Genomic DNA, 25,607 nt, shown 5'->3' with positions numbered 1-25,607 from the left:
CACACATACTCCACAAGTCGCCACATGCTGCACAGCGGAGGATACCTTGTACCACTGCTAATCATTTCCTTTACTGTTCCATTTGAAGACAGAGCTGTGGAAAACAGTTGTCTACAGGTTGAGTCACCAACTATTGCCACCAAGACTAACTCCGAAAGTATGATAGGAGCTGAAAAGTTTGCGGGACAAATATTGCATGGGACAATGGGGGCCATAATATGACATTGGATTTTTGTTGCTAGGTGGGGTCGCTTCAGGGATATGAAGGTAAACATTGTTTTCTTAAAATGCTATAGTTTGGTACTTATTTTCTGATAGCAGCTGTCGAGACCAATCCCATGATGTGTAACAGTAAGGTCTTTGAAGGTCAACGAAGATCAAAAAGGTGGCGTGTACGTCCATTTACAGAAGGTGTTCGAAATGACCATTGATATCAATGCAATCAGAGCATGTGCTTTGATAAGTGCCAGAGTGATAAGGAACATCACTCAATCCATGATAAGAAGATTGCAGCACTGCATTGATACCATTGGTCATCACTTCGAACACCTTCTGTAAATGGACGTTCGTGCCACCTTTCTGACCTTCGTTGACCTTCAAAGATCTTGCTGTTAGACATCATTGGATTCGCCTTGATAGCCGCTATCAGAAAATAAGTACCAAACTATAGCATCCCATTTACAAAAAAAACAAAGTTGACCTTCATATCTCTGAAGCGACCCCACCTAGCAACAAAATACCAGTGTCATATTATGGACCCCGTTGTCCCGTGCAATATTTGTCCCGCAAACTTTTGAGCTCCTATCATACTTTCGGAGTTATTCTAGATGGCAATAGTTAGTGACTCACCCTATATATGCCTCTGTATGATCCCTAATTTGTCTTATCTTGCCTCTGTGGTCCTTACATGAAACGTACATTGCCAGCAATAGGATCGTTCTGCGCTCAGCTGCAAATACCAGTTCTCTAAATTTTCTCTGTATTGTTTAGTGAAAAGAACATAATCTTCCTTGCAGGGAGTCCCATTTCAGTTCACGCAGCATCTCTGTAATACTTGTGTGTTGATTGAACCCACCAGTAACAAATCTAGTGGCTCACCTCTGAATTGCTTCTGTGTTTTCCTTTAATTCAACATGGTGGAGATCCCAAACACTCGAGGAGTACTCAAGAATGTATCATACTAGTGTTCGATGTCCAGCTTCCTTCATAAATGACCTACGCTTTCCTCAAATTCTCCCAATAAACCAAAGTTGACCATTCACCTTCCCTACTACTGCCCTTACATGCTCAATCCATTTCAAATCACTTTAGCAGTGCTACAGCTAGATATTTAATCAATATGACTGTCAAGCAGCATGCTAACAATGCTGTATTTGAACATTACAAAATTGTTTTTCCAACTCATCTGCATTAACATACACGTTTCTCCATTTAGAACAAGCTGCCATTTGTGACGCCAACTAGAAATTTAGTCTAAGCCCCTTGTATTCTCCTACAGATACTCAGCGATATCTTTCCGTACACCACAGCATCGTCAGAAAACAACTGCGGACTGCTGCTCACCCCATTCGTCAGATGCTTTTTGTATATAGATAATAAGAGTGCTCCTGTCACACTTTCCTAGGGAACCCCTGGTGATACCCTTGTCTCCACTGAACATCTGTGAGCCATTCACACACTTAATCTGTTCCATGTGCTCAGACATTCGTTAACAGCCTGCTGTGGGGCACCTTGCCAAACACATTCTGGAAATCTAGAAATATGGAATTGCTGGTTGGCCTTCATCAATGGTTTGCAGGATGTCATCTGAGGAAAGAGCAAGGTGTGTTTTGCATCAGCGATGCTTTCTAAATCTTTGCTGATTTGTGGACAGAAGCTTTTCTGGCTCAAAGAAATTAATTGTATTTGAACTCAGAATATGTTCAACAATTCTGCAGCAAAATAGACATTAGGGATGTAGGTTTGTAATATTGTGGGTCTGTTCTTTTACCTTCCCTTCGTATAGGAGTCAGCTGCATTTCTTTCGGTCTCGTGGGACTTTGCACTGAGTGAGAGATTCACAAAGAATGCAAGCAAAGTAAGGGACCAGTGTCGTAGAGTACTCTGTATAACTGAATTGGGATTCCATCTGGACCTGGCGACTTACTTGTTTTCAACTCTTTCAGTTGCTTCTCTACGCCAAGGATGCCTATTACGGGAGACCGTGCTGCCGTCAAACAATGGTATGTTTGTACAATCCTCCTGTGTGAATGATTTCTTAAATGCAAAATTTAAAACTTCAGCTTTCCTTCGGCCGATTTCTGTTGTCACACCAGACTGTTCAGTGCGTGACTGGATGTAAGTGTTCAACCCACTTAGTTATTTTATGTAGGATCGGAATTTTCTCGAGTTCTTGGAAATACCTTTTGCGAAGGGACAATGGAGGAGCTGTCTCAGAGGTGGTATAAATATCTCAAAACCCATGTATTAAATTTCAAAATCAGCTTTCCAGGTAAAAACTACGTTATTTTTCTTATTTTATTTATCTATGATGTTTGGTTTACATATCATGTGAGCAGGATGCAGAAGCATTAGATATGGTTATTTAAAGGAAAAATATCTAAGAACATATAGAGCACACAGAATCTGATGTTGTCTTAACAACACATTGTGCTAACTGGCAGTGAATTCTGTTCTTTTCAATTACTGAAGGAAAAATGTAGTTGATAGTAATTTACTCTGAAGTGGTACCACAACAATCTGGATCTCTTGCTTACCAGGCAAATGACCACTGCACCATCCAGACACAGTGGCCACCACAATCAATTGACTACCCTAGCAAGCCTCCCTTCAGACCCAAGTTCTCATCTCATACCACACACACTGCTGATGTATACTGTAACCTGATAGTTTACAGTGCAGTAGAGAAGCTCCCCACAGATAAACTCTGTGTTGTTGTTGTTGTTGTTGTTGGTGGTGGTGGTGGTGGTGGTGGTGGTGGTGGTGGTGGTGGTGCTGGTGCTGCTGCTGCTGCTGCTGCTGCTGCTGCTGCTCTTCAGTCTGAAGACAGGTCTGATGCAGCTTTGGCTGCTAGTCCACCCTGTGCAAGCCACTTCATCCCTGTGTTACTACTGCAAGCAGCCTCCATTTGATCCCATTTATACTATTTGAGCCTTGTTCCCACTCTTCAATTCTTATCCGTCACACCTTCCTCCAGCACCTAAACTGACAATTCATTGATGCCTCAGAATGTATCTCATCATTCGATCCCTTCGTGGAGTCAAGTTGCACTAACAATTTTTTCTTGTTGCAGTAGTAAGAATGTAACTAGGTGGCAGCTTTCGGCGAACAGTCGATAAATTATGTACAGTCTATAACAGCTGCACATGCAATTTATTTATCGCAGTTTTTTTGTTACGCTAGTGCTTTTTCTGTTACTTTTGATATAAAAATGTACTTGAAGTCGAAATAATTGCGACACTAACAATATTGAATTCATGATGTTCAACAGTCGTATTGCTTGTGAAATAATACCCCTGCAGTGCTGTGCAGCCTTAATACCATTTAGTTTGATGAGACTGAATGTGAAAGAACGTAAATTTCCCCAATTATTTTTATTAATGTTGTAACAGTTATTCCAAGACGAGACTGTTAGAATTGTGATATTTGATATTAATAGGACAGAGATGATGACAAAAACGGTTAATCAGTCATTTTACATCAGTGAACCAACGCGACTGAAAATCACATCGGAAATCGAGGGAAAGCCCCGCGTGGTATTCCTTTTAAAGAAGTCGGATGATCCGGGGTAGTGTTCAGATAAGTCAAATTCTTCAAACTTCATCCATCAAGTACCATTTACTACTTTTGACAACAAACAAAATTCTTTTAACGTTTGGGCAACAATAGGAAAAATAAATCTCAACAATGGGTATTTAATTATTTGATAATAAGTTCATTAAAAACTATTATTCAGTGACATGAGTATCTGTTTGACTAAATTTGATACTTCATCGAGATCCATCTGAAACAGCAGCTACTTTGTGATGTAAAATCCATGTTGTGTTCATTACGAACATAATTGCATATTTCTGCCTTCCATTTCAATCAGATGACAAAAATCTTGTTTAGCTTCCTTATGGAAAGAAAAAAAAATGTATTTTGCGGTTCTACATTTATATCTTGTAATGGTTTATTAAAAATTTGACAATTACCGTTAAGCCAAAATAGAGCCTATGTAGTGACGTGGCTGCAAAAATAAAATATACTTTTTATGTGTAACATCTGCTGTTAGACTTTGAGAGGTGTTCAGTTCTCTTAAATTTGTACAAATGATTTCAGAGTTCTGATACCTTCTTTCTTGATATATTTATTGGCTTGAGTGAAGGAGCCTACCAGACCACACATACTTAAATCGATTGCAGAAAATTGAATGTTTTACTATGCATTATATACACCTTGCATTAATAAAATAATGAAATAGGAAATCAAAATAAGAAATCAGTGCACGTAAACCCAAGAACAATAGTAGTAAAGTCAAGGGATGGCAGTCCACTTCCCTCTGTTACAACTGGAGATGAAATTTTTAATGCCTACATTTACTGCTTCATTTGAAGGAGGAGGGTAACGGTTCTGTCCCAGCCAATGGCCGATTTAGCCATATAGCCAAAGGAGGACTTATGTCCTTCTTCCACAAATGAAGCACTGCATGGGTGCTACATTTATGATCTTCAGCTGAAATTGTGGATACTGGACACAGGTTCCCGTATCTGCTAGGTACAGATACTGGAGTAACATTATCCTATAATGTGCATACATTGAATCCCCTATTTTACGTTCTTGTACAGTCCAGACTTCAAAAACACAAAATTGAAGAAAATGCAGAATTGAGGAACATCTTAAAAACCTCCAAAACCCAAGCAAAAACACATGTAATTCACATATATGACTCAAAATCACAGTCCTCTACAATACTTTGTATAAAATGTAAGTGAAGGAAATTAAATGTACAATACAATGTTTATACAGTAATTTGTGGTAATGAATTTCATCAGTTCTTAAAATATCACAGATGTGTAACAGCAACTAAAACCTCATCAAAAAATTGAAATTGGTGTCTGGGTACAAGGTAATTGTGCATGTTTTCCGACATGCTAAGACTACAAATTATACATACAAGACGTGTTTTTGAGAGATCACCCTTTGTGCTCACCCAGAATTAATGAAAATTGATGAACATGTTGAATTCAGCCAAAAACATCACAGAAGCGAAGTGGTTAAACTGTAATCGTAAATGTGAGCATCTGCTTAATGACATACTTTGTCACCATTTTTGTTTTTGTTTAATGCTTCCCTTATGAGCCGCGCTTCATAGGCTCACCACTGTTAAAGTGTTATTTTAGGCCTGAAAGGAGCAGAGACGCGAAAAAATGAGTGTACTTCCACAACTGATGGTACAACTTATTGGGAGTCAGCTCAGTGAATTTCTGTACACTGTGTAAAATGTAAATTTGAAATAGGCTCAGTTGTTATAGTTTTGCTTCGTGCCGTCTACCGCTGCTGCTAATCTTTACGAACTACAATTTGTGGTGGGAAGCAGATACATGTGTAGTGTACGTAGTTGTTGCAACTGTATCGTGTCAGATTTGAACGTGAAAGTCTTTTGGTGTGTGTGGTGCAAAGTATATACAGGAGTACTGTATGTAGTTTTTGCAATTGTATCACGTCAGATTTGACTTTAAACTGTGCTATCGCAAAACCCTAGTTCCATTTTCGTGTGACATCTCTGTCGTAGCATGTCGTCTGCACTAAAAGTATATTTTCAGCACTTCATAAAATGCATTCACCCCTGCCTGCACTCCCATCGCTGAACGGTCACTCCCCCTCTCTGCACGTCCAGTAGGTGAGATCATTTTACGTGTCAGTGTGGTGTGGTGGCTGTGCTGGCCAGACATGGGCGACATTTCCTCGATTATGACTGAGCATAGTCTTTGAGACTCTGTGTGTTTGAATTTAAAAGGTTGATGATTTATATTGTTGCTGAATACAGTACTTTGGAAATACGTGCAAAAATATGAGACTGGGTTATAAGTGGCTCAAGAAAAGGTGATGGCTGGGCCCCTTCATCAGGTATTGGCTCAGTCCAGAACACTTTTAACTTACTGTCTTGTTTTTCCATTACCGCTGCAACCTAGCAGTAGTTGTATCATAACTGTGTGGTGAAGCCAAATGTCGCAAGTTGAGTTGGCAACACCAGCTGTAGATTACATCAGCATTTCCTCTCTCACATCTCCCCTGTCCACAACAGCCTAAAATATTCCCTGAATTCCACCACCGTGGTGCGGAACATCAGTCTTTTGAGCCACTTAAAACTCCTTCAGTCACATCAAACATCAATAGGAAGAGAACAGGATGAAATCAAGCGAGAAGTCGAGTAAGAACTTAGAATTGAGCTAAATGTTGCTAGGAAGAAATGTAAAACCGGAGGAGGTTTTAGCATTTATCTTATGGGTTTTTCTCACGGGCTAAGAATTTATGGTGTATAATCGCGAAAAACGAAAAATTGGTGAATGTAAAATCAAAGTTTCACTGTATTAGTGTAGCTGTTCCTTTGTACTAGTTATCACTAATTTGCATTGTATCTGTGTTGAAATTTGAGATATTTTGAGTAAAAAGCTAACACAAAATAATAGGATAATTAAAGATTGGCAAATGGTAGTGGAAGTTTAGCTGTGAAAGTTCAATGTATAACTGAAGTGGACAGTGGTGCAGGATGTTAATGGGAGGTTGCAAAAATCAATTGAATTTTGGGGCCTGTTCTTCAGTGTAAGTGAAAATGAAATACTCTAAAGGGAGAAATCTGATATAGCAAAGTACAAAATTTTCGTACTTGGGTCATGAGGTGCAAGAGCCATTGAAATCAAACAGTTAGATGGGGTGGACTCAATTAAAGTTCCCACATAGAGCAGGAAAACACACAAGGCAGAGGTTCTAAAGAATCATTTAACAGAGTAGATGAGCCCCCCCCCCCACACACACACACACACAAATTTTGTCAACTTTTATATTCTTTGGATTTTGGCTAAGTGATCAATGATTTTTGAGGCCGGGAATACATTACCTTTCTGTGCCATGCTACCTTTGAGTGAGGGTGCCTTTAAATCAGTTCTCATTCCGGTGTTATGTTTATGAATATTACTGTTGCTTTCAAACTGTGGTGGACAGCAACAAGCTGCATAAGGGAGTAAGTGTACAATGGAGCTGTTGTCAGTAAGCTCAACTGTGTCATCTTTTTTACACATTTGTGTGGTGATTAAATTAGATTAGATTAGATTAATACTTGTTCCATAGATCATGAATACGACACTTCGTAATGATGTGGAACGTGTCAGGTTAATAAAAGATGTCTGTACGAGATATTACATTACACAAAATATTGCATGACACTAATGTTTAAGTTGTTTTTTTTCCCCTTAATTTATATCTAAAAATTCAGTCAATGAGTAGAAGGAGTTGTCATCTAGAAATTCTTTTAATTTATTTTTAAATGCTAGTTGGTTATCAGTCAGGCTTTTGATGCTGTTTGGTAGGTGACCAAAGACTTTTGTGGCAGCATAATTTACCCCTTTCTGTGCCAAAGTCAGATTTAACCCTGCATAGTGAAGATCATCCTTTCTCCTGGTGTTATAGCTATGCACACTGCTATTACTTTTGAACTGGGCTGGATTATTAACAACAAATTTCATAAGTGAATATATATACTGTGAGGTTACTGTGAGGATCCCTAGATCCTTAAATAGATGCCTGCAGGATGACCGTGGGTGGGCTCCAGCAATTATTCTGATTACACGTTTTTGAGCAATGAATGCTTTTCTACTCAACGATGAATTACCCCAGAATATGATGCCATACGAAAGCAGTGAATGAAAGTAGGCATAGTAAGCTAATTTACTGAGATTCTTATCACCAAAATTTGCAATAACCCTAATAGCATACGTAGCTGAACTCAGACGTTTCAGCAGACCATCAATGTGTTGCTTCCAGTTTAACCTCTCATCAATGGACACACCAAAAAATTTTGAAAATTCTACCTTAGCTACAGACTTCTGTTCAAAGTCTATATTTATTACTGGAGTTGTGCCATTTACTGTATGGAACTGTATATACTGTGTTTTATCAAAATTTAAAGAGAGTCCGTTTGCTGAGAACCACTGAATAATTTTTTGAAATACATCCTTTACAATTACATCACTTAGTTCTTGGTTTTTGGATGTTATTACTATACTTGTGGACACATTCTTTTTAGTGCAAAATTGCCCCAAAATTTAATAAAATAAGACATTAGTGAATGTATGCGGCAAGAAAAGTCAACTTTTTAATCCCCGGTGTCTGCTCTTTATTATCTTTAATGCAAAAGCTGCAGATCTTAGGTGCTGAAGACTGTCTAAAATTTGTGACTACCAAATTAAGTTGTTATTGATACAAGTACTTCAGGATTTACAGTATTCTACTTTATTTATTGAATTTACTCTCTTCTTTATCCCTAAAAGTGTAGTAAATCCCATGTAGTACAAATATGTATGTATTATATTTTCCTGATGTCTAGTGTTAGTCAGTTTGCAGCGAGCCAGTTCACAATTTTCAAGAAAACTTTCTCAAAATTTTCAAATGTGTGTGAAATCTTATGGGACTTAACTGCTAAGGTCACCAGTCCCTAACCTAAATTATCCTGAGGACAAACACACACACCCATGCCAGAGGGAGGACTCGAACGTCCGCTGGGACCAACCCCACAAAATTTTCAAGTTATTGAAGTTTCTTCTTTGGGCTTCATTACTATAATAGTCCCATCATCAAAGAAAGCTGTTTCATTGGCTTCTCAGATTTATGTGTAACAGGAACAGGAATGGATTCAGTGGTTTATCCATGTGGTATGAGTGTAGTGAAGATTTCTACATCTTGAATATTCATTCTCATTTCACACAATCCTTGAAATTCTGAATGTGATACACTGCATTCTGGTAGTCACATAGAATGAAGCACAGTTACTTGCAAGTCCTCTGATACCATAACATTTGAGGTTCACTATGAAGTGCACAATCAAATGCTAACAAATGTAGAAAATTTTTAGAGGCTGCTCATGCAATTTTAAATAAAGACAATAAGTCATCAGACTGAATTATTAGATGCTTGTAGCAGTGTATGTGACGTGAGAAGAGGTTATTAAAAATGAGTAGAAATATTTTTGTTAATATTTGCTCAAACACAAGTCAGAAGCTGTGATGCGAAGACAACCAGATGTTTTTTGTTGATATTCACCAATTTTTGACAGGTGAGGGAATGCCTGTTCACCTACTTATCACTTATCTAGTGCTCACTCGTCTTGTAGATCAGGTACTGTGTTCATTGGTGTTTATATGCTTTTGTTAGTTCCATTGTAAACCAAGCTTCAATGATGCATAAGTTATGGAAGTGACAGGTTTCATCTATCATGGGGTTTCCTTTTCTGAAATGAGAAAGATTGTACACTTAGTAATTATTGATCAGGTTACTTCAGTGACTTCATTGCACTGCTCAGAAATGTAGAGCTTTTTAGGGCAGTAAATGAAACAAGCCACTAAAATGACACACAGTAATCCATTAAATATGTAAGGACGTACATTTGATAACTATAAAATTAAGAAATAAATTAAAATCTCACCGATAAATTTCTCTAGCAACCGTAGGTCAAAAATTCACCATTGTGAACCCTTATTTGACTTCCTGTCCCAGAGCATTTTGTTATCTGTGCATATTATGATCTATTGTATTAATTTATATAACCAAATCCTATTACAATACCTAAAGTGGTGTGTTTTACTTACAGTGCACAAGGAGAACAGGATTGGCAAGTTAACAAGAGAGCCAAGATGAGTGAAGAAGGTCAGTGGTTCAACCCAAGGAAATATCAAGAGTCACTTCTCGAATTATGTATAAAGCAGAACACAATCCTGTACCTGCCAACCGGTGCAGGGAAAACCTTCATCGCAGTTATGCTTATAAGGAAGCTGATGGACCAATGTGCCAGGTAAGTGTGCTCTGTCTCGTTTTTTTCTTCATACCATCGGTCACCCGACTGGTTTGCTGCAGCCTGACACAACTACCTCTCCTGTCCATCTCAGGGTAGCACTTAACACCCAATATCCCTAACAATTTGCCGGATATGTTCCAGTCTTTGTCTTCGCATACAGCTATTACCTTCTGCAGCAACCTACATCTACATCTGTGTGAGTACTCTGCAATTCACAGTTATGTGTCTGATAGAGGGTTCGTCGAACCAGTTTCACACTGTTTCTGTACTGTTGCACAGTGAGGGTATTGATTGTGTCTTGCTGGTGGTGTACTTTACATATGACCAGAATCTCTTTGGCTTTGCTGCCATATTCCGAGAAAGTGTTTCATTGTGGGTACTATTAAAAGTGTCTCTCATTGAAATGCTTCTGCAAACCTTCACCAGTATTGGAGATTTTGTGTCCTTTTAAATGTGGCATGGTTTTCTTGTTGCTTCTGCAACTGTGTTGTGACCTGTTTTTGTACTATGGTGGTCAGTTTTGTCTCGTATTAGTTTATTTGATGTAAATATCTCAATTTCTTCTTTGAATTTAAGCCAAATATCATCTATGCTTATGTAAGTAGTTCAGAAAGAATGGAGACTCTCTCTTAGGAAGGCTTCAAGAGAATTTTTATCTGCCTTTTTAAATAGATATATTCTGAATTTATTTTCGATGGGTTTGTATATTAGGGTTTCAGTCTCGCTACAGTGACACTGTGGTCACTAATCTGTATATCAGTCATGTTGCTCCTGTTTACTTGGGATTATTTGTTGCTTAGGTGTCAAGTATTTCTTTGCAGCCATCATATGGGCTCCTAAACTAATTCCTCAAAATAATTTGTTTAGTTAAAGCATTCAGCAAAATTTCAGACGATGTTTTACGTACCATTGGCTTTGCACATGTATTTGTCCCAGCATGTCAAGGGCAACCATTGATACTCTATAAAAAGTAACTGTACTATACAGTGTAATAGCAGAAAAAATATTAAAGCTGAGAAATTAATCTTTCTTTGGAAAACTACTGTTCAAAAATTGAATTTTTTTAATTTGTGGCTGATAACTTTAAACTGTTAAAAATATATTAAAGAGTACGTTCAGGTAAGTGATAATGATGTTAATTGGTAGCCCAGAGTGTGTTGAACTAAATGTATTTTATCTGAAAGGCTTAGGACAATCCACTACTGAATAACTGTAAAAAATGTAGATGCTTGCAAATACGAAAAATTGCATGTGACCTGGAACAAATGTGGCCACCATTTCAAAATAATAAACAATATTTTTTTTTTAAAATATTTTTGTGACTACTAAACATTGAGGAATTCACCCAGCAAATATAAATTTTTTCTGAGATGGTCAAGCAACCAATTATTTTTTTCTTGGACCACTTGGTATGGATTGACCCATAGAGGGATACTATTCCACGTTCCCCAATTTATAGTTTTTACCATCTTTTGCAGTTAATTTTGAAATGCAGTAAGTTGCAATTAATCCACATTCATTTGCTGCTGGTTTCTTAAATGACAATTGTTGAACAATCATGAATCATTTTTTTATTTCCTTAAAATATTCAGTGAGCATGCACTTATCATTTAGTGAGCATGCCCTTATCATTTTGATGTTTTGTTGAAAGATGTTCAGGCAATTGACGTGGTTTTATTGCCTCATTGGATAATTTTCTGTGACACAATTTATAACAGATTCTATAAAACCCATCTTCAGATTCTCAGGCAAATAGAAATGAATGTTGGCAGGTACTTTTCTCCTCTCTCTCTCTCTCTCTCTCTCTCTCTCTCTCTCTCCTTCTTTTTTTTTTTTTTTTTTTTTTTTTTTTTTTTTTTTTTTTTTTTTTTTTTTTTTTTGGGGGGGGGGGGGGGGGCAGCAGCGGCATGTGTTCCTCTCTCAAATCTGCGTACTGACCATTTTGACAGCAAATAAAAGAGCCTGTGCTGTGTATCATCATCTCACATCATAGATCAGGCTTGGGCTGAGGGTGGTGCCAGTTATCATACCTGCTTGCTTGTTACAGCTGGCTGATATTGTGGGAGGTGGGTGAGCTTCTGGGAATAGGCTGTTCCATTTTCGGTCACACTTAGCCCCATGTAGTTTCATGTACATAAAGTGAACTAAATTTATGTGCAGGCAATACAAATAGTGTATTTTTAGAAATTTAAATTGTCACAAATAATTTAATGAAAACATTTTTAAAACCCTTTACCGCCTACTGCCCATCATGAAAGCTGGAATGCCTACTAGTGGGCACTAGGGACCCGGTAGATTACCACTTGGGGAGATTCATCAATTATTATTCAAAATAATCCCCATTTGATATTATACCCTAATACCTTTTTGCTTTTTTTCCCCTCCCAATCCCCAGAACTCAATCTTTGGGATAACTTGTAACTCTTTCAGAAATGTGTTTTTAATTCCATCTATGATTTTAATACAACTACTCTTTAACATTCTTTAATTTTGGGAATAGAAACAAATCAGAAGGGGGCAATGTCAGCAAACGAGGAGGCTGGGGAATCACTACAGTGCTGTTTTCTTACAAAAAATTCATGAACAAACATCAAAGTATCAGTAGCTGCAATATTATCGTGCAAACCCTTTAACGGTTCCACCACAAATCTGGGTTTTTTGTATTTCATCTTTCTGGATTGCATCATGCAAATGGTGTTAAATCTGTAAGTAATAGCACTTACTGATCATTTGACCTTGGGATAAGAACTCGTTCTGCACTAAGCTGTTAAAATCACTGTAATTATCCTCCCAAACTTGTAAAAAAAAAAAAAAATCTTCCATGCCTTATCTTTCCAGTCACCCAAAGTCTCACTGTCCAGCCACAGAGGAGCATTCCCCTCGTAACTCAGTACCACCCAGAATTGGAGCAAATGGATTACATTCTCTGCCAGGGTTTTGACTAGCCCGCGTTGTGCCCTGGAATGAGAAATGTCCTGCCACTATCCTTTCCACCCCTCCCAAAGTGGTATTCCACTGTCCGCCAAACCTACACAATATACTCGTCCATCGCTACACAACCTCCTGCTCCCAATCCCGTACTTCATGGCTCATACCCCTGTAATAGACCTAAATGCAAGACCTGTCCCATACATCCCCCCCCCTCCTGTGGGTTCGGGGGTTAGAATAGGCCCGCGGTATTCCTGCCTGTCGTAAGAGGCGACTAAAAGGAGTCCATCCCCCTCATGGGGGGTAGTTAGCGCCTGCGTCCGGAGACAGACGGTTCCACGACCTATAATTGTGGTCTTTTTGGTATTTCACTTCTCGTTTCTTCCTTCCTTTGGTTGGTTCCTTTCTTTGTTCTTCTCCATCTCACTGTCTTCTTCTCCTTGCCTTCTTCTCCTTGCCTTCTTCTCTTTGCCTCCTTCTCCTTGCCTTCTCTGGTCTCCGCCTCGGCGTTTGAGACAGTCTGTCCTCTCTCTCTTCCTTTTCCTCTTCTTCCTTCCTCCCTGTGCGCGCCTGAAGGCCGACCCACGCGTTCGCACACGTAGCCGGTGACGGGGTAACGCTTAATTCCCCGCCCTGGGTAGACAAGTAAGGCACGCACGTACCCCCTGGTAAAGGCCAGGCCCAGGGTGGGGTGATTGCCTGAGCTGATACCTTCTGACCATGCCGATTGGTCCCTCCGTCTGTTTCTCGGGAAGTGTGACCTGAGGTGTAAACATTCACCTAAGGCGGGAGTGCCCTCTGAGAGGGTCCCCATAAGGAAGGAGCGCGCCATCGGAGACGCTGGCAATCATGGGGCATTCCTCCGCAATGGATTTCTCTTCTTCTCTCTTGACTTCTGCCCACAAACGGAAACATGACCAGCCACCAGTGACAAAGGTACTACCGCCTGCCCCACAGTTCCTCGTCGTTTCTCGATCTGAGGATGGAAAGGATTTTTCCTCTGTCAACCCTTTCGTTATCCAGAAGGGCGTAGATGCCATAGCCGGTACTGTTAAGTCTTGTACAAGGTTGCATAATGGTACCTTGCTACTAGAAACTGAGAGCGCCTTTCAGGCACAGAAACTGCTTCGAGCCACACTCCTGTACACGTTCCCTGTCCGGGTGGAGGCTCACCGAACTTTGAATTCGTCTCGTGGTGTGGTCTATACTAGATCTCTCGACAGATTGACTGACGAGGAGATTCAGTCGTTCCTCGCTGAGCAGGGCGTGACGGCTGTCCATAGGGTCATGAAAAAGGTCAACAATGACCTTGTACCGACCCGGACGCTTTTCTTGACCTTTGATAGTGTTCAGCTGCCATCGCGCACCAAAGCGGGCTACGAGGTTATTTCTGTTCGCCCCTATGTCCCGACACCTATGAACTGCTACCAGTGTCAGCGTTTTAATCACACTCGCCAGTCTTGTTCCAATGCGGCTAAATGTGTCACTTGTGGCAGGGACGCCCATGAGGGTGACAGTCCACCTCCTTCTCCTCGTTGTGTGAACTGTCAGGGTGACCATGCAGCGTCCTCCCGCGACTGTCCCATCCATAAGGAAGTGCGATGTATCCAAGAAATTCGAGTCAAAGAGAAAGTGTCCACCTCGGCTGCTCGCAAACTATTTGCTAGTAGGAAGCCCATGCTGCTCCCAGCGGGCAGATTCAGTACTGTCCTCGCCTCTCCTCGGACTACCAGGGAGGTGGCAACCCAGACATGCGATCTGACCTTCAGCACCACGGTCGTCCGTTCGGCCAGTGCTAAGATCGCGTGGTCGACGTCTCCTCTTCCTCCCATCACCCCACAGACACAAGCCCCTTCATCAGCTTCTGCTAGGTGCTCCCCGTTAGCAGACCTTTTCAACCAGCTCAATCTTGTCTGCCTCAATACTGGCACCCCTACTTTTCTTTCGGACACATCTCACACCTATTCCCATTTAGACCTCTCTATATGTACTACCCAACTTGCACGCCGGTTTGAGTGGTATGCACTTTCTGATACATATTCGAGCGACCACTTCCCGTGTGTTATCCATCTCCTGCAGCATACCCCATCTCCGTGCTCATCTAGTTGGAACATCTCCAAAGCAGACTGGGGGCTCTTCTCTTCCAGGGTGACCTTTCAGGATGAAACCTTCACAAGCTGCGATCGTCATGTCGCACACCTCACGGAAGTCATTCTCACTGCTGCTGAATATTCCATCCCTCACCCTACTTCTTCTCCATGTCGCGTACCGGTCCCCTGGTGGACCGCAGGATGTAGAGACGCTTTACGTGCTCGTCGACGTGCTTTATGCACCTTTAAATGCCACCCTACAGTGGCGAATTGTATCAATTATAAACGATTACGTGCACAGTGTCATCGTATTATTAAAGAAAGCAAGAAAGCCAGCTGGGCTGCTTTCACAAGCACCTTCAACAGTTTTACTCCTTCTTCTGTTGTCTGGTGTAGCCTGCGCCGGCTATCTGGCACTAAGGTCCACTCACCAGTTTCTGGCTTGACGGTCGCGAATGACGTCCTTGTGGCCCCTGAGGATGTCTCCAATGCCTTCGGCCGCTTTTTCGCAGAGGTTTCGAGCTCCGCTCATTACCACCCTGCCTTCCTCCCCCGAAAACAGGCAGAGGAGGCTAGGCCACCTAACTTCCGCTCCTCGAATCGTGAAAGTTATAATGCCCCATTCACCATGCGGGAACTCGAAAACGCACTTGCCCGGTCACGGTCCTCCGCTCCAGGGCCTGATTCTATTCATATTCAGATGCTGAAGAACCTTTCTCCTGCGGGTAAAGGTTTCCTTCTTCGTACTTACAATCGCATCTGGATTGAGGGACATGTTCCCGCATGCTGGCGCGCGTCTATTGTTGTCCCGATTCCTAAGCCAGGGAAGGACAAGCACTTGCCTTCCAGTTATCGACCCATCTCGCTTACCAGCTGTGTCTGTAAAGTGATGGAGCGAATGGTTCACTCTCGTTTGGTTTGGCCGCTCGAGTCTCGACACCTCCTTACCAATGTACAATGTGGATTTCGTAGGCGCTGCTCTGCTGTTGACCATCTGGTTACCTTGTCGACCTTCATCATGAATAACTTCTTGCGGAAGCGCCCGACCGCAGCTGTGTTCTTTGATTTGGAGAAGGCTTACGACACCTGTTGGAGGGCGGGCATTCTCCGCACCATGCATACATGGGGCCTTTGCGGTCGCCTCCCTCTTTTTATTCATTCCTTTTTAATGGATCGCCAGTTCAGGGTATGTGTGGGTTCTGTCCTGTCAGACACCTTTCGCCAGGAGAATGGGGTGCCACAGGGCTCAGTTTTGAGCGTCGCTCTCTTCACCATAGCGATCAATCCAATAATGGATTGCCTCCCAGCTGATGTATCGGGCTTCCTTTTCGTGGACGATTTTACCATCTATTGCAGCACTCAGCGTACATGTTTCCTGGAGTGCTGTCTTCAGCGTTCTCTTGACCGTCTTTACTCTTGGAGTGTCGCCAATGGCTTCCGTTTTTCTGCCGAGAAGACGGTCTGTATTAACTTCTGGCGTTACAAAGAGTTTCTCCCACCGTCCTTACGACTCGGTCCCGTTGCTCTCCCATTTGTGGAGACAACAAAATTTTTAGGTCTTACATTTGACAGGAAACTTAACTGGTCTCCACATGTGTCATATTTGGCTGCCCGTTGTACCTGTTCTCTAAATGTCCTCCGTGTTCTCAGTGGTATGTCGTGGGGAGCGGATCGAACCGTCCTACTTCGTCTATATCGGTCGATCGTCCGCTCCAAGCTGGATTATGGGAGCTTCGTATACTCCTCTGCACGGCCATCCATCTTACGCCGCCTCAACTCCATACAACATCGGGGTTTACGTCTTGCGATCGGAGCGTTTTATACTAGTCCCGTCGAGAGTCTTCATGCTGACGCTGGTGAATTGCCACTCACCTACCGGCACGATATACTGCTTTGTCGGTATGCCTGTCGGCTACTGTCAATGCCCGACCACACGTCTTATCGTTCCTTTTTTGACGACTCGCTCAACCGTCAATACGGGTTGTATGTCTCTGCCCTGCTACTCCCTGGAGTTCGCTTTCGTCGCCTCCTTCAACACCTTAATTTTTCACTCCCTGCATCCTTTCGAGTGGGCGAGAGCCACACGGCACCTTGGCTCCAGGCTCAGGTTCGCGTTCACCTTGACCTCAGCTCGCTCCCAAAGGAGGTTACCCCCGGTTCGGTCTACCACTCCCGTTTTGTCGAACTTCGAACGAAGTTCATTAATATGACCTTCATTTATACAGATGGCTCTAAGACCGATGACGGGGTCGGGTGTTCTTTTATTGTCGGGGCACAAAGTTTCAAATACCGGCTCCATGGCCATTGTTCGGTCTTCACAGCTGAGCTCTTTGCCCTCTACCAGGCTGTTCTTTACATCTGCCACCACCGACATTCTGCTTGTGTCATCTGCTCTGATTCCCTGAGCGCCATCCAGAGCCTCAGTGATCCGTATCCGGTTCACCCTTTCGTGCACCGGATCCAACGCTCTCTCCAGCAGCTCGTGGACGTCGGTTCTCCGGTTAGCTTTATGTGGGATCCTGGCCATGTCGGTATCCCTGGGAACAAAGCTGCAGATGCAGCGGCCAAGGCTGCGGTCCTCCAGCCTTGGACAGCTTCTTGTTGTGTCCCTTCATCAGATTGTAGCAGGGTCATTTGTCGGCGCATTTTATCGCTGTGGCATGCCGATTGGGCTGCACTTACAGACAACAAGCTTCGGGCCTTGAAACCTCTTCCCGTGGCTTGGACGTCCTCCTCCCGCCCTTCTCGGCGGGAGGAGGTCGTTTTGGCCCGGTTACGAATTGGACACTGCCGGTTCAGCCATCGCCATCTGCTGACGGCTGCGCCGGCGCCGTTCTGCCCATGTGGGCAATTGCTGACGGTTCGACACATTTTAACGTCCTTCCCGGATTTTAACACACTGCGTCTTGATCTTGGCCTGCCCTGTAGTCTAGATGCCATTTTATCAACTTGACCAACCTCTCTAAGGACCTTTGATTATGCTGTTTTTTTTTTTTAATCCTATGCCTGTCAGTCTGTCTTTTATCTTGTTTTCCCTTTTAGTTGCTGTTTTAAACTTGTGCCTGGCGGTGCATTCCTAACGTAGTCTGGGCGCTAATGACCATTGAAGTTTTGCGCCCTAAAACCACAAAAAAAAAAAAAAAAAAAAAAAAAAAAAAAAAAAAAAAAAAAAAAAAAACACCACCACCTACTCCATTGTGGTCACAAACATCACCTAGCCCCTCAAAGTCAGGGCTACCTGTGAAACCATCATGTGATCTACAAGCTAACCTGCAACTACTGTGCTGCATTCTATGTGGGTGTGACAACCAACAAGCTTTCTGTTCCCATGAATGTCCACCGACAAACTGTAGCCGAGAAACAGCTGCACCAACCTGTTGCTGAGCACACTGCCCAAAACGACATCCTTCATTTGAATCACTGCTTCACAGCCTGTACCGTGTGGATCCTTCCCACCAACGCCAGCTTTTCTGAATTGCACAGGTGGGAACTGTCCGTGCAATATATTCTACGTTACTGTCTCAACGTTTGTTAGTCATTGTCCTCATCCATCCAGCCCCTTCCCTATTCCCATACCAGCACTACACAGCCCTCTTTCACCCATTGCACCCAGTCTTTTTACTTCTCTCCTTTTCCGCTACCCCCACCATCTATCTCTCCCCTGCCCTCTGTCTAACCTCCTGACTGCACTTAACTCCCCTACCCTCTCTCTAGCTCATCCCTGCATGCTCCTCAGCAGTACTTCACCACCCTTTTCCCTACCCTGCTATCCGTGTGTGACTTGTTTTTGCGGAGTGTGCGTGTGTGTGTCTGTCGTCTATTTTTGACAAAGGCCTTGTTGGCCGAAAGCTTATTTTGCGATAGTCTTTTTGTTGACACCTTACTTGTACATTCACTTTTCATCATCTCTTAAGACACATTTCAATTGTCCTACATAATTATTGAACTCATTGAGTGACCCCTTAGTGATGTCATGTGTTTTGTATTGAAAACATCTGAGAATATTTCATGGTGTTTGCCAGTTGATATGCCAACATCATCATCAGCAACTTCTTTGATTATGATTTGATAATTGTTCATTTCTTTCACTTTTACCACAATCAGTTGATAACGAGCTGAGGGATCCACAGAATTTATTATCTTTATCACCTTCACATCCTTCTTTGAATGCGTACATCACAAAATAAATCCTCATTTTACTCAAAAAAGACACTACATTTAACTAGAACTTTGCCACACTTCGTAATTTTTATAGCAGAATTTAATACAAAATCTCCAGTCCATCTTTATACAAAACAAATAATGACCAGTGCAAACAAAACACATGTATCTTCTTTGACAGCTGACAACAGACTATTTATCCAACATTGTATAGAAGTTTTTCAGTCATGTTTACCTTTACAACATCAGCAACAAAACTCCATAAATCAGGCTAATACAACACACAGGAACTATGATATTCCTGTTACTTTTTGAACACACCTTACTGCCAGACAAGAATTCCCCAAACTGTTGAGGAAGTTTAGGGAAACAGCATTTGTGAGAACTGGCAGAACGATTCTACTACGTCTGCATCACCCTCTGAAAACCACCGTGAAGTGCACATCAGAGTGTACATTCCATTGTACCAATTATTAGGGCTTTTACCCATTCCATTCACTTGTGGAATGCAGGAAGAATGATTGCTGTAACACTTCTGTGTGTGCTGTAATTAGTCTGAGCTTGTCTTCGTGATCCCTGTGGGAGTGATACGTAAGGGATTGTAATACATTCCAAGTTTCATCATTTAAAATTGGTTCTAGAAACTTCCTGAGTATGATTTCTGTCATAGTTTGCATCTAGCTTCCGGCATGATCCATTTTGGTTCTATAAGCATCTTCGTGTGACAATTTGTGTTGCCGCTCTTGGTATCTGTTCAGTATCACCTGTTAGTCCTGTTTGGTACACTTCCCGCACACTTTTGAGCCATATAATAGGGAGTGTGGCTCAAGTGTTTTGTATGCAGTCTCCTTTGTAGACAGCCTGCATTTCCCCCCTATTCTACCAATAAAATGAACTGCAGTCTGCCACTTGCTTTACCTACAACTGACAGTATTTGATCATTCTATTTCATGTATTTATGAATTGTTACACCCAGGTATTTATACTAGTTGGCCGATTCTGGGACTTATTGATGTTGTGATTGGAAGATACTATATTGTTGTAGGTTTTTAAAGTGCAAAATTTTACATTTTTTGACATTTAAAGTGAATTGCCAATCTTTGCACACCATTGAAATCATATCAAGATCTGACTGAATGTTTGTGCAGTTTTTTTCGGACAGTTCTTCGTTATATACAACTGCATCATCTGTTAACAGCCTGAGATAATTATTAATATTGTCTGTAACATCATTAATACACAACCTGAACAGCAACATATTTCTCTGCGGCACATATGACGTTACTACATTTGTCAATGAGTATCCAACTGAGATAACATCCTGTGTTCTCACCACCAAGAAATCTTCAATCCAGCCACAAATGTTTTTTTCTTTTGATAAAAATGTGTTTGTGGTAGGGTAAAATGCCTTTTAGAAGTCAAGGAACACTGCATGTATCTGAATATCTCAGTCAATGCCTTACCGGATTCGTGTGAGAAAAGTGCGAGTTCAGTGTCACGTGATTGATGTTTTCGAAACACATGATGGTTGCATTGGAGATACATTATTACATTTGAGCTTAGAATACGTTCTAAGATTCTACGATAAATGGATGTCAGGGATATTTAATGGTAATTTTATGGATCATTTTTGCTGCCCTTTTTGTAGATAGGTATGACCTGTCCTTTCTTACATCCTCTGGTCATTTTTTTCCCAAGGAATCTTTGACATGATATGGTTAAAAATATGGTATAGGATCTGATACGGATTCCATTAGGCCTTGAAGCTTTGTTCAGTTTCTCTACGTCACTGAGACTAATGTCTATTTCACTCTTCTTTACAGTGGTACCAGAATTCAATGGGGAGTTACCCCTGAGTTTTCCTGTGTAAAGGAACATTTGAAAAAGAAGTTAAGCATTTCTGCTCTTGCTTTGCGACCCTCAGTTTCAGTTTCTGTCTCATTCGCTAGGGACTGGACGCTTAACTTTGGTGCAACCAACAGCCTTCACATATGACCAGAATTTCTTCCAGTTTTGTGACAAGACCTTTCGGTAACATTCTGCTACAGTAGTCATTTGAAGACTTCATGCATTGCCCCTTTGACGGCCAAAAATGATTCATTCAGTATCTCTCTCTATCTATAGCTCTTTTCTTTGTTTCACACCTATTATGCAGTTATCTCTGTTTCTTAAGAAGTTTATTTAGAGTGTCTGTATGCCATGGATGGTCTCTCTCATCGTGAACTGTTCTACTAGGTGCATATCTAACCAGAGCATGGTCAACCAATCTTTGAAAATTGAGCAATAGTTTCTGTACATGCTCCCATCCTGAACTAAAAGTTTCAGGTTCCTCTCTGAGATGTGACACTTTATGATCCTTTATCTAGTTCACTGAATATATGAATCTTTCTAATTATTTTGGTTGTAAAAACACTCCTGCAAAACTTGCAGAACTAGCACTCCTGTAAGGAAGGATATTCCGGAGACATGGCTTTGCCATGGAAAATGTCCCGAGTTCGAGTCTTGGTCCGGCACACAGTTTTAATCTTCCAGGAAGATTCATATTTCATTTTGCTTGTACCCTGGTAATCATTGTTGCTAAAACCTTCCTTATGGTCACTGACACCAGTTTTAACGTAGAAATCCTCAAAGAAGTCAGGTATATTTTGTTTTAGTTTAGATCTAACCTATTTTCATAATGAGTGGGGTTCCAAACCATCTGTTCTAGATAGTTTTCAGAGAAGTCATTTAGTAAAGTCTCACCTACACCGAAAAAACTGTAACTATCCCAATTGATTCTGGATGATTAAAACCTCCTTGATTGATTACAGTATGATTAGGGAACCTGCATAGTATCCAACTGTTTTCTCCAAAGTTGGAATGGTGGTAAATACACTCCTGGAAATGGAAAAAAGAACACATTGACACCGGTGTGTCAGACCCACCATACTTGCTCCGGACACTGCGAGAGGGCTGTACAAGCAATGATCACACGCACGGCACAGCGGACACACCAGGAACCGCGGTGCTGGCCGTCGAATGGCGCTAGCTGCGCAGCATTTGTGCACCGCCGCCGTCAGTGTCAGCCAGTTTGCCGTGGCATACGGAGCTCCATCGCAGTCTTTAACACTGGTAGCATGCCGCGACAGCGTGGACGTGAACCGTATGTGCAGTTGACGGACTTTGAGCTAGGGCGTATAGTGGGCATGCGGGAGGCCGGGTGGACGTACCGCTGAATTGCTCAACACGTGGGGCGTGAGGTCTCCACAGTACATCGATGTTGTCGCCAGTGGTCGGCGGAAGGTGCACGTGCCCGTCGACCTGGGACCGGACCGCAGCGACGCACGGATGCACGCCAAGACCGTAGGATCCTACGCAGTGCCGTAGGGGACCGCACCGCCACTTCCCAGCAAATTAGGGACACTGTTGCTCCTGGGGTATCGGCGAGGACCATTCGCAACCGTCTCCATGTAGCTGGGCTACGGTCCCGCACACCGTTAGGCCGTCTTCCGCTCACGCCCCAACATCGTGCAGCCCGCCTCCAGTGGTGTCGCGACAGGCGTGAATGGAGGGACGAATGGAGACGTGTCGTCTTCAGCGATGAGAGTCGCTTCTGCCTTGGTGCCAATGATGGTCGTATGTGTGTTTGGCGCCGTGCAGGTGAGCGCCACAATCCTGACTGCATACGACCGAGGCACACAGGGCCAACACTCGGCATCATGGTGTGGGGAGCGATCTCCTACACTGGCCGTACACCACTGGTGATCGTCGAGGGGGCACTGAATAGTGCACGGTACATCCAAACCGTCATCGAACCCATCGTTCCACCATTCCTAGACCGGCAAGGGAACTTGCTGTTCCAACAGGACAATGCACGTCCGCATGTATCCCGTGCCACCCAACGTGCTCTAGAAGGTGTAAGTCAACTACCCTGGCCAGCAAGATCTCCGGATCTGTCCCCCATTGAGCATGTTTGGGACTGGATGAAGCGTCGTCTCACGCGGTCTGCACGTCCATCACGAACGGTGGTCCAACTGAGGCGCCAGGTGGAAATGGCATGGCAAGCCATTCCACAGGACTACATCCAGCATCTCTACGATCGTCTCCATGGGAGAATAGCAGCCTGCATTGCTGCGAAAGGTGGATATACACTGTACTAGTGCCGACATTGTGCATGCTCTGTTGCCTGTGTCTATGTGCCTGTGGTTCTGTCAGTGTGATCATGTGATGTATCTGACCCCAGGAATGTGTCAATAAAGTTTCCCCTTCCTGGGACAATGAATTCACAGTGTTCTTATTTCAATTTCCAGGAGTGTAGAAGATCCAGTATAATTTTGTGCCCACCCCTGACACTGAGTCTTGTGCAAACAGTCTCATATGCAGCTTCAGTTTCTATCTCAGTATATTTGGGTCTCCTGTCTGCTGTGACAAATACACCACTTTCATTTCCCATTAGAGTAGCCTTTCGATATACGCTCATTTCTGACAGTTTTGGGGTTTAACCAGCTTTCCTAGTATTATGTGATTTTTAGGACTGCTTCAAACTCTGGCACTTTGTTGTGAATACAGGGTGTTTCAATAAGAATATGTGTGTTTCGAATGCATATATTTATTGAACTTTAAGACATATGAATATCAAACCTTACACCCATATTTACGAACCTCTCAAGTTCAGGTTACAGATGTTCGATATGTCTTCTATCAGTGACACGAACATTATGACATCAATACTCAAATTCCTCCCATACTCAGGCAAACATGTCCTTCGTCACTGATGTTATGGCAGTACGGATCCGGTTCTTAAACTCTTCCAGGTTCTGTGGGGTGGTGGTAAATAAACATTCTGTAATGAAACCCTACAGGAAGAAGTCGGAGGGTGTGAAATCCGGTGACCGTGGAGCCCATCTGAGACATGCTAAGTCATCAGTTCCTTGACGACCAATCCAACGGTTCGGTAGAGTTTCATTCAGATAGTCATGCACTTGACGACTCTAGATAGGGGGTGTCCCATGTTGTTGAAAAACGAAGTTGTCTTTGTGCGGCCTCGGAAACAACCAGTTTTGTGACATAGCGAGATAATGCTGTCCGTTAACCGTGTTTCCATCAAAGAAGAATGGGCCGTAAACATATGATCTGGATATCGCACAAAACGCATTGACTTTTGGTGAATCTCTTAACGTGTTCAGTGGCTGCATATGGGTTCTGTAGGCCCCAAATTCGAACAATTGTGTTTGTTTACCTGACCACTGACATGGAAAGTCACTTCATCACTGAACACGTTGCATTGTGCGAAAGTGTTGTCATTGTCAACAACTTCAAGAATCTCTTTCCAAAATGCCACACCTTTGTGTTTGTCATCAGGATGCAGAGCTTGTAACAGCTGTAACTTGTACGGCTGTGTAACCAACCGACGTCTCAAAACATGCCAAATTGTTGTTCTAGGCAGTTGTAACTTCCGACTGGCATGACCAATTGATTTTGAAGGACTATGTTGGAAAGCAGTTTGAATTTGTGCAACATTTTCTACAGAAACACGAGGGCAGCCAGGACTCTTTCCTTTACATACACATCCTGTATATACAGACTGTCGATACCATCTGCACATGTTCCATCCATTCGGAGGATCAATTTAGTACCTCAACCTGAAACGTCTTTGCACTGTAATTACAGAATTGCACTTCGCTAACTCGAGAACACAAAATGTTTTCTGCTGTGGAGTAGCCATTTTAAATATATGATGGTAACCAAGCAAAACAGAAGACTACTGACATCTAGTGGCTCTTGATATAAACTAGACTATGTATTTGTTTCTCCAGTAGCCGAGCCGAGGTGCAGCGATCGATAGTTTGGACAAAATAATGCTTTGTAATAAGTATATTCTTTTTGAAACACCCTGTACTTCAGCAATTATCCACTAGGACTCACGTGTGAGGGGCATTTCTTAGGATCTTACAGTGTTATTTCTGCGTCTCCTACAGCTATCGTTATCTGGACCAGATAGTGTGTCACCTAATCTGATATGCCCTTGTATGCACTGCACACACAGTCAGCTAAGAAGCAGCCTCTGATATTTAGTGCACACTTGGCCCATTTAAGGGGACTCGACAGTTCCCAATTCTATGATACAAGTCTAGGAAGTCACAATCTAGCTTGTCACAGAGACTCTGCAGTCTCTAGTTTACACCTTCAACTCAACTTTGAACCAGGGAGCCAAGGGTGGTTTGGGGACAGCACTGCAAATTGTGAATTTTGTTGGGACTAAATAAGCAAGGCTGATATTCTCAAACCCTTCTGCCAGTTGCTGGATGGATCCAAGTATGACCTTGGAGCCCAGATGACAGACGTCATTTTTACAACATGTGCCACAGTGTTCAGTTGGTTGCATCCTGTTGCCTCAGTGG

The 25,607-nt window shown here is 42.4% G+C and overlaps 1 protein-coding gene across 2 annotated transcripts in view; it reads left to right on the top strand.

Annotated features, from left to right (window-relative positions):
* Nucleotides 1-25,607, top strand: part of LOC126106471 (endoribonuclease Dicer-like) — a 292,820-nt gene that overhangs the window by 34,630 nt on the left and 232,583 nt on the right. Inside the window, exons 2-3 of one of the 2 annotated variants that reach the window (XM_049912757.1) lie at nucleotides 2,166-2,222; nucleotides 9,845-10,045. In XM_049912757.1, coding sequence (XP_049768714.1) covers nucleotides 2,185-2,222; nucleotides 9,845-10,045 — 239 coding nt within the window. In that variant the 5' untranslated portion in view covers nucleotides 2,166-2,184. The remainder of the gene's footprint in view (nucleotides 1-2,165; nucleotides 2,223-9,844; nucleotides 10,046-25,607) is intronic. The other variant, XM_049912758.1, reaches the window with a different exon arrangement.

The sequence above is a fragment of the Schistocerca cancellata genome, chromosome 10 (genome assembly GCF_023864275.1).
Source record: "Schistocerca cancellata isolate TAMUIC-IGC-003103 chromosome 10, iqSchCanc2.1, whole genome shotgun sequence".
Classification (NCBI taxonomy): domain Eukaryota; kingdom Metazoa; phylum Arthropoda; class Insecta; order Orthoptera; family Acrididae; genus Schistocerca; species Schistocerca cancellata.
Note: the sequence above shows the minus strand (reverse complement) of the source record. Positions and strands in the feature narration are given on the sequence as shown.